Raw genomic sequence first — 10,139 nt, forward strand, 5'->3', positions numbered from 1 at the left:
GGACGGACGGACGGACGGACGGACGGACGGACGGACGGACGGACGGACGGACGGACGGACGGACGGACGGACGGACGGACGGACGGATGGAAGGAAGGAAAAGCACATTCAAGAACTGTTGCGATACAGCATTGTAGTCTAAAATAAATTACCATAGGCCTTCGCAGTGCTTCACTGCTCGGGGCCTAATAAAATTATTCACTTTAATTCTTTGTTTTATGCTACTTGGTTAATTGGGTGGGTGGTATATTTATTCATGCATCTATTTATTCAAAACAACTTTAAAGTTTAGATAAGGACTGCAAACAAAATGTTACTTTTATTCAAGATGGTTGTTTGATCTTCTAAAATGTGTTACATGACATTTAAAGACATTTCTCTCTGGATGGGGAGTGGCGGCCAGACGTTACAGAAGGCGAGCCTGCGATCGGAAGGTTGCTGGTTCGACTCCCCAGATCGACAACATCAAAATGTGGTTGGGAAAGGTGAAGCACCCATATCTGCCTCCACCCTCATTTGCCCCACCCTGGGCCGCTGAGCAAGGTCCTTAACCCCCACAAGCTGCCTCCCGGGCACCCCAATGAGAGCCCTGCTCCACACAGAGGGCTGTCGTAGCTCGGTGGTTGAGTCAGGAAGGGCATCCCGCGTAAAAACAATTGCCAAGTAGCAAAAAGAAGGACACAATAAAATGAAAACCTCTCTTTTAATAAGTCAACATATATTTTTAAACTATTTTCAAAATAAAAGCCTATAATCAGCCTTTAAAAGTAAAAGTCTTCATAACCTTCCTTTGTCAATGACGCACACAGACAGTTTTAAACATAGATATAAACACACATATATATATATCTATGGTTTTAAACGTGAAGGTTTAACCCGGGATGCGCGCCGCCTGCGTCACGTGACCTTGAGTCAGCCCCTTCGACGCGCGGGTCTCCTCCTCCTCCTCCTCCTGCGGGGTGAGTGGGCAGGACGCGCTCCTTGTCGCTGGTGTCAAACGGAGTGGGCAGCCCTGAGGACTTTATAAACACCGAGCTCCCACTCAGCGGCATTTCGGTCAGAAAGGAGCAGGAAGCGTGTTTCTGTGGAAGTCCTCGTCCGGTCGGTGAGTTTGGAGTCTTCTCATTGGTCAGGAGGATTATTAAAGCTCCATCCTGATTGGCTGCCGATTATTTCTAGTATCAAACTGCAAGCGTGCTGTTGCCGTTCTATAACTAGAAATTGTGTGTAAATTCGTTAACAAGTAATAAAAACAGTCAATATTTAATGCATGCGCACATTTTTTTTTAAATAATTAAATTAGGCTTGCATGAAAGTTCTTAATAACCCTTTAAAACGCATGTCTGAACATGGATCACCTAACCTTTTTTATTTTTTAAAATTCAATATGTTCACTGCAGCTTGTGCACATATTCCTGTATATAAGTTAAAATTTTAATATTTCAGATTACTGCTGTCCATGTGCTCCATGACAGCAACCATTAATCCTTCTCTTCACAGCTTTTTTTCTGCAACATTGTAATCTATGTTTACCTTTGGAGTTTATTTTAAACATATGCATGTGCATATTTTAATATCCTAAAAAAAAAAATGTCCCTCTCCTGACATGAAGGAATTATGTCACTGAGCTCCATCAAGTCTTTCACCCTGGAGCTGGATGGTCCTGCAGATGCAGCGTTCACGTTTGGGGAGGTGGTGTCCGGCCAGGTGGTCCTGGAGCTCCACAGGGACACCCGAGTCCTCTCCATGAAGGTGCAGGGGAGAGGGGTGGCCACGGCACACTGGCTGGAGAACCGCGGCATGAACTCCGTCTACAACGACTACACCTCCAAGATCACCTACTTCAGGAAGAGACAGCATCTGATCAGAGGTCAGTGAATTTACAGGCATTATGTGAAGTATTACTAACATTTTGTCGCTTCAGATTGATATTTTTGGCATTTTATTTAAGGTTTATAGGAATATTTAGTCTCTGTTCTGTAAAGCGTCTGAGCTGTGTCTTGGATATTATAGTTTAGGTGAACCTGGGAGGAACACCAGATATTTCTGCCAGATAACATAATCTCTGGCATTAAACACAAATCCATTAGTGCAGAGTCCAAATACACTGAGAGAGGGAAATTTTCCCGGTGCGGAGGCCTAAAATCAGAGACAGACACTGTAGCTGAGTAAATAAACTGAGTTAACTTTGGTTAATGTTTCATTGGATGTGTTTTAGTTGGAAAGGCTTCTTGTTTTGGTCAAACTGGAAGTTGTTAGATGGAAAAAAATTCTAAACACTTGGGCTGATATAATATTGGATGCTGAAAATGCCATGTAAATATTTGGTATTTTTACCAACTATTTTTAAGGATTGACCTGTTGTTAACTATATATCAACTTGTTAACTGTTCTGATGCTTTGTCTTGTTTGAAGTTAATGAAAAGCTTTTAAAAATTAACAAATGCGTCGTTACGGGGAAATGGCTGCTCGCACAGGAAACGACTCGATATGAAAACTGAAACAAAAACTGAAATTGTGACCTCATTCACAAACTATACCAAGATATATTTTTCTTGTGCACATGGTTAGTGTCAGTGTGCGTCCTGCAAGATCTTAAACGTTTGTCTAATGTTAGACATTTAAAATGTATTTTTAGTCCTTTATGAGCAGCTTTGTTTTGATTACAGTCCTATAATTGGATTTTGCTTTGTTGGAAAGTATGTTTTTTTTATCTTGTTTTTAATTATGTTTATTTTTACAAAATGTATATCGATATGTTTTTCTTAAAATTGTTTAACCATGCAACAGTAAACATACGATACATAGAAAAATACAAAAGGTTAAAAGTTGAAGAGAAGGAAATGAGGAGAAAGTTAGGTGAGATAGGAAGGAAGGGGGGGAGGAAATGGAAGTGTGGGTTTATTTTTAAAAAACGCAGACCGTGTCACCATAGCAACAAGAAAAACAACACGTGACTCTCAGTGGCCCCGCCCCTTCGCCCTAATCCATCCAGCTGCTGCACTTTCCTGCACTTTTATGCAAAACATAAGATGTTTTTCTCTGGGTTTTTTTTTAGTCAGTCCTCATCTTACTTGAATATTTACACATGATTAGGACTTCCTTCTTAGATTTTTTTCCTCAAACTTTGCTTTATTTCTTCAAAAATCCTTGAGAGAACTTCCATTTGAAAATGAACCCCTCTTTTTGCTTTTATATTGATGTTTGTAATACAACACTGTGGACTCAGCAGCTGTTTGGTTAAACACGATAACATGAATGAATTAATGCAGTTTTCTGTGCACCAGCATCGGGTTAATCACACAGAGGGAGTGAGGTCAACCGATGTTCTTATCAGTGTTTCTCCAGACTGCTCTGGTGCAGCTGATCTGCTCTCTGCCACCAGCAGATGGTGCTTGAATTATAGTGTTTATTCCACTAATGAGAACTACTTCAACTTGAAGCCATGATTGAAAAACATATGCCAAAGGAAACATTAAAAAGTTAGCATTTTATAAAACTGAATCTACAAAACAATAACAAAGAAAAATGTCTGTTTTCTTAGATGTTGCACAAATATTCAGGACAAACTGATGATCTTGTGATATTCCTGTGTTATTTCTGCAAAAATCGATGCAAATATCACCTGTGGCAACAAATTAAAGTGTAAAACAAATTTGAACGAATCCTTTAATTATTTCCTCCGTTGCAAAAAACAACAACAACAAAAAAACATCTCTGTCCCAGTTCAGGCTGCAAAAACATCCTGATTTTCTTGCAGGTTTCTGCCTTAGTGTGGCCTGTTGGTGGCACCAGAGAGCCCTTATCTAAAGGAACAAAGGAATAAACAAGTGTGTTTTTCTCAGAGCAGACTTGATTTTAGCCTGAAGACACTTCCACTGGGAACAGAGAGTGCATAACCCCTTCGAGTTGGGTTTTTAGCAAAGCAGAGTTTTGGATAATTTCACTCTGAAGTTGGCATTGTTGAGATATGTTTTTTAAACCATTTAAAGTAAGTCTGAAAGATTAAATGATTTATGCAAATAACAAAAAGGGCTATATTTTGCAGCTTTCTTGTACACAACAGCTTGTTCTCTTGAATGGTTGGAGTAGCATAACTGTTTTTTTCCACTTTGGAAGCGTCCCAACTTTGTGTTACAAAATGTTCAAAAAGACATGAACGCTGTGAAGTAAACAACTGTGACCTGAGCTCTGCCAGACTGAGGCATGCACAGTAAGCCTGTTTTCTTCCAAGATCCTGGAACCATCAATCATCACCCTGTTTTCCTCTCCAGCCTCCACACCCAGTCGGCATATTTATGGTGCTGCATTCACGCTCGCCCCGGTAACGTCGCGTCATGGTGGCACTGCGAGCGACTTGCTTTTGGTTTCATTCTTTTCAAAGCAGCTGCGATTTCTTGTAAATGTTGCGATATGAGAAGCGTGCTTTAAATCTGCTGCGTTAACTTGTAGAAGTGTAGAAAAAAAATGTTTTGGAGCAAATTTTTATATAAAAAAAAAAAAATCAAAGTAAAATAGCCTCCTCTATTTTTACTATTTTTTTTATTTAACACATCACAATTTGCCTTTTTTTTTTTTTTGCTCTCTCTCTAACGCCTAAAATGTTTCACCTTTTCATATTTACGATGCAAAACCTCAGTGGTGTTTTTGGTTAATAACTCTTATTACAACTTTGGATTCTAAAACTTCGGAGCCAGGAAGAAGTTCCTGAACGCACCGCCCTGCCTCTCCGGGGCCTTACATAATATTAAATTTTGAAGCCCCGCCCACCGCCTCAGCCTCCAAATAGGGCTGCCGTCTTTTTGTGCTCCTCAGTTTAAGCTAGTCGCACGAGAGTTGAACAACCTACGGGTCCATGCTAGCCCATTTAAACGCTCTGCAAAACTAAAAGGAAGGAAGCCACTTGGGTTTTGCCTCTTTGGAAGATTCGCCCAACCCGCAACAATGATTTTTGACAAGTTGAGAAAGTTTGACATCGTCTTCGACTCCCCGGAGATGGACTGTCCTCCCGTGTTCAGTAGCGGGGACGTGGTGTCCGGGCGCGTGGTCGTGGAGCTCTCCGGGGAGTCCAAGGTGGACTCCCTGAAGCTTCACGCCGAAGGTTTCGCCAAAGTTCACTGGACCGAGTCCCGGTCGGCCGGCTCCAGCACCGCATACACCCAGAACTACAGCGACGAAGTGGAGTACCTGAACCGCAGAGAGGTGCTGCTGCAGGCAGGTCAGTCCTCCAGAGGCTCGGTGGTGGTGATGGTTGCAGGTCTGAAGTCCAACTCCCCATCCTCAGCAACCAGCATTAAAGCAACATATAACTGCTGATTTCTTTCAGCAGAGTTTTAGTGTCAGAGTGCTTTTTAGTCAAAGGTGCTCCTTAGACTTATGGGTCTGTAAACTTATTGTTCCTCCTCACCCTGCATGCATCTGAAACATGAATTAAACTAAAGTTTGGCTTGCTTTTATGTTGCATTGAAGATGTATATTAAATTAAAAAAATATATATTTTACTTCCTTGAAGAACACAAGCAATGAACAGTCAATGATTTATAAGAGCTGACTTGGCGTTATTCCTGCTCAGCAGCTGTTTCATTGTGGAAACATCTGTTGAAGCCAAAGGGACTCTCATCGACCCTGTCCTCCTCCTAAGTAGACCCTGGGTTGTTTTTCTCTGCAGTGTGGGGGGGGAGCAGCTTCAAGTTTCTCTTTATCCATTGAACACAAAGCTGTTTTGGTTTAAAGGGTAGACCGGAAGCTCACAGCCGGAGCTTTGCCAGGTTTATGTTGTTTTCCTGCTCGTTAGACACAACTCGGATAGGGTTTACTTGGTAGTAGGAATAAATTGGGGAAAAATCCAAATAACAAAAAAAAAAAAAGAGTGTTGAACTTTAACACGTGTTCTCAAACCTGTGCTGCTAGGGTTAAAACAGAGCAGTTCAAACTGGCTGTGTGTTGTAGCTGGAAGCAAACTTGTTGAGGCATCTCCTCGGAGCCAAAACAGAAACTACCTGAGTGCAGGAGACGACGAAGAGATCTGTGCAAGAATTACCAGTGGCAATTTTCCCACTAGCAAGGAGGAAGACCCAGAAGTCGCTGGAGGAATTGTGTGTTTCCTCGGCCTGAGAACGACTCTGGTTCCCCCAGAAAGAGCTGGAAAGTCGCTGGAGAGAGGGATGTCTGGGTTTCTCTCCTGGACCTGTTGCCCCTGTGACCCGTCTATGGATACGCGTTAGAAGATGGAGAAGGATACTATAACGTGCCAAATTTCTGCCTCAGTGTCGTCGGCGTTGGTTTTGCCGTTTTGTGTGCAGAAACCTGCTGCTGCTTGTGATTATATGAGTCACGGTGCTGGATTGATAGCTTTATTTGCGTGCTATAAAACTTTGCTGCGCTTCATGAAACCCACGTGACACCAACATAAATAGACCAGTTCCTAGGAATTTGTTTTGCACTCCCTGAACTCTAGCTCAACTATATAATGAACTTCACAGAGCTAAAGCAAAAGATTTGTGACTTAAAATGTTTTGTTTTTTGCGTTTCTCCTCAGATAATGGTGAAGTGACGGTCCTTCCTGCCGGCAGACACGAGTATCCGTTCAGTTTCCAGCTCCCCGAAGAGACTCTGGTTACGTCCTTCGAAGGGAAACATGGCAGCATCCGTTACTGGGTCAAAGTCAAGCTTCACAGGCCGTGGTTCACCGTCAAGAAAATCAAGAAGGAGTTTACAGTTATTGAGCCCATCGACATTAACACACCCGCTCTTCTGGTGCGCGTCTCCTCTCTCCTGTTAAATCCTGTGCAATTATTTTTAAAGGTTTTGAAGCATGTTCTGATTTAGCTTTATGACTTTCAGGCACCGCAGGCTGGAACAAAGGATAAAATGGCACGAGCGTGGTACCGCAACTTCGGACAGGTTTCTGTGACTGCGAAGATCGACCGCAAAGGCTACACACCAGGTAAGAGTCTTAAAGCGCATATAAACACAATGTTTGCGTGTCCATTAAAGTGTCTACAAGTATCAACGTGCTGTCTTTCCCTGCAGGAGAGGTGATCCCTGTGTTCGCAGAGTTTGACAACTCCACCTCCAGATCAATCATGCCCAAAGCCTTCATCACTCAAACGCAGACGTTCATCGCCCGAGGCACCATGAAACAGAAACGCTCGGTTGTGGCCACTTTGTGCGGCGACCTTGTGAGTGCAAGAAGTCGCGAGACGTGGCACGGTCGCGCCATCAAGATCCCCCCTGTGGGTCCGTCCATCCTTCAGTGTCGCATCATCAAAGTGGAGTACATGCTGAAGGTGAGCTCAGGCTGCAGCTGCATACCTGCTGATGATATTGGAGTCTGCACACATTTCACTAAAACTTCCTCTTTTCTTCCTGAAGGTCTGTGTTGATGTTCCTGGGACATCCAAGCTGTGTTTGGAGCTGCCGCTTGTTGTAGGCACCATCCCTCTCCATCCCTTCGGCAGCCGGACGTCCAGCATCAGCAGCCAGTACAGCGTCAACCTGGAGTGGCTGCGCATGGCCATCCCCGAGCAACCTGAGCGTAAGTGTCCTTTAATACTGACTGAGACGCAGTAGATTTGTATGAGGGCTTAATTAGTACAAAATAGGAGCCTCTGGCACTTAATTTTTTTAAAAGGAGAAATTCTACTCTGATCACGAGGGAAAAAATAAAGCTGGGTCTGATGCCAGAGGTTATGAAGTTTTAACAGCAGCCACGATCCATCTGCTTAGAGTTTCAATCTTTTTTATTAGTCAGACCAGTGGTATAATAATCTTGCCTCTTTCCCCTGTAGCTCCTCCAGATTACAGCTCTGTGGTGACAGAGGAGGAGGCAGAACAGCGGAACAACGCAGTGGTCCCTCAGCTGGCTGAAGACCTGAGTGGGATCATGGAGCGACCCCTTATGGCTTTTGTTCAAGAGTTTCGTTTCCGACCTCCACCTGTGTACTGTGAGGTGAGTCCATGAGAACTTCGCCGAGCTGTATAAAAACAACAGCATATAGGCGGATTATTGGCGAAAAGCTCTGCTTACGTTCTCTGATGTTGTTTTTCCTGCTTACAGATTGACCCCAACCCTCAGCCCTTCAACATGAGACCTCGCTGCATGACGTGTTGAACCATGAGCCCTGCCTGAGCGACGAGCAGCGTCATTACTGGAACAAACCCAAGAGATTTGTCTTCTCCTGGATTATTCCTCTCTGGTGAATAAGCACCTGGTCCCAGCCTGGGTTGTGGAGACGGACTGGAGCGCCGCAGAGAGGTCAGACGACGGAGCTCACAGGAACTGAGTGTGCGCAGAGGAGCTACAGCTTCGTTCCCGGTCCAGCACAGTGGACGTTTTGGGGTTCTGCTGAGAGGGAAGCATCTTCTCTGCATCAGTTCCTGTCCTCCCCAAGTGATTTATTTTGTTTTGCTCCCAGGAAAAGGGAGCGGTAAAATGCCTCCCAATCAACGATTCCCTCAAGTGAAGACTTTTTGAGTTGTAAAAAGTTTGGGACATGTTAGGGGGTAATATCACTTGATATTTATCAGGCGGCGAGTAAGCGCTTTTGATAAGATGACATGCCCACTGTCATCTTTGAATGGTGCAAAGTGAAAAGTGCAATTATTGTACTCTGTGTCTAACTTGCCTAGCGTCAGAGTAGAAGGTAAATATCTACATTGCTATGCATTGTGTGACTCAGCAGCAGTGTGCCTCTGAAATATACTGTTAAGCACATACTGTATCTAAAGATGTGACTTTGGAGCAGACGAGGTAAATAAAATCAAGATGTACTTTATGCATGCAGGTAACATTATGCAAAAGGGAAATAACTTGTGCCTTAATCTGCAGCTTATGATTGCATGAGAGTTTTAGGGTGTAGTCCTCTCACAAAGCTGAATGCATACTGAGAGATGTCGGAACAAAAACGGTGGCTTTGTAAGTTGAACTTTAAAAGAGCGTTGTATAAATGCAAAGCTCAGCACTGAAACATAAAGAAGCTGCCATGTTGGATTTAAGCAAATGGGGTGATGCAGTTTGCTACACAGAAGTGCTCTCCCAGCTAGAAAATATAAAAGCAGGGGGAAATGGAGAGCTCCGTGCAGACAGAAACCTTTGAGAAGAGCCAGACGCCTCAGTGCCGTGAGGTCAAGCCTTAAGCTGGAGATGCCACTGAACTGTACGAACAAAGAACATTCCAAAAACTGACTCGAGGATCATGTTTTCTCCTCAACTTCCAAAAAGAAAACTCTTTATCAGTTCAGGGTCAGGTGTGCGATGAGTGGCACACCTGAGGGTAAAGACTACAAATGTATTTTTATATAAATGCAACTGTTGATTGTGAAACATGCCAAAGTTTTGTATTTGTTTTTCCTAATAAAAAAAAAAGAAAAAATAATATCCGCCTTCAGTTTTTCTTTTAAAACAAGATTGTCGGAGCACAATATGCAGACGAATAGCGGAGGGTCTTTGCTTCACACGCTGCATGCCAGAAGACTAGAACATGATGTTCAACTCTGCAGAGTTCACTGCAGACACGAGTTTCACTCTAGATCAAAACATTAATTACAGACTGAAGTTCTGCCTGCGACAGTGTAAATATTGCACAATTATCCTGGGAAGAAAGAAAAAAAAAAGCTGGATTTCATCCATCACCTTTTGTACAGTTTGTACTTTTGTTTACATGAATATTAAACATCTATTAAGATGTTGTATGGGAACAAACGAGCAACGTTGATTATGAACGTCACCAAAACAAACTTTCTGGGGAAATTCTCAAGGAAGTATTAACCAATCTGTTGAAATACAGACATGCTGAGTACCCATTGATTCATACTTGGAATAGATTAAATTCAGCAGTGAAAGAAGAACCTTATTAAAATCTTTTGGTTTTGACATTGTTTTGTTTGTCAGAGTGTCTAACCAATGAGCAAGTTTTAAGTTTAAGAGTAAACCTTTGCTCCCAGTCTTAAAGAAAATCTGTTGCAGGCAAGTACTTTATTGTGGACTGGAAAAACGAATTACATGTATCAATATTCCTTAATAAATCTGATTTTGTCAAAGGCCTAAAAATGGCAACTGGCTAACAAGGCAACTGAACTTTCCTTTTTTTATATTTTAGGATGTTAAGTAGAAAAAAAAAAACATGGGGGGGTCTTAT

General features: G+C 42.7%; 2 protein-coding genes across 2 annotated transcripts; both read left to right on the forward strand.

Annotated features, from left to right (window-relative positions):
• Window positions 1-963: 963 nt before the first annotated feature.
• On the forward strand, window positions 964-1,878 carry LOC119430423 (arrestin domain-containing protein 2-like). Its single transcript, XM_037697829.1, has 2 exons — window positions 964-1,105; window positions 1,613-1,878. The coding sequence occupies exon 2, from the start codon at window positions 1,618-1,620 to the stop codon at window positions 1,876-1,878; it is 261 nt and encodes an 86-aa protein (XP_037553757.1). The 5' UTR covers window positions 964-1,105; window positions 1,613-1,617.
• Window positions 1,879-4,819: 2,941 nt separating this feature from the next.
• On the forward strand, window positions 4,820-9,334 carry LOC119430534 (arrestin domain-containing protein 2). Its single transcript, XM_037697957.1, has 7 exons — window positions 4,820-5,218; window positions 6,539-6,756; window positions 6,844-6,946; window positions 7,033-7,289; window positions 7,375-7,537; window positions 7,791-7,951; window positions 8,060-9,334. The coding sequence occupies exons 1-7, from the start codon at window positions 4,945-4,947 to the stop codon at window positions 8,111-8,113; spliced, it is 1,230 nt and encodes a 409-aa protein (XP_037553885.1). The 5' UTR covers window positions 4,820-4,944; the 3' UTR covers window positions 8,114-9,334.
• The last annotated feature ends 805 nt before the right edge of the window (window positions 9,335-10,139 follow it).

This window comes from Nematolebias whitei, chromosome 3, assembly GCF_014905685.2.
Source record: "Nematolebias whitei isolate Nwh7 chromosome 3, NemWhi1, whole genome shotgun sequence".
NCBI classification, from domain to species: Eukaryota; Metazoa; Chordata; class Actinopteri; order Cyprinodontiformes; family Rivulidae; genus Nematolebias; species Nematolebias whitei.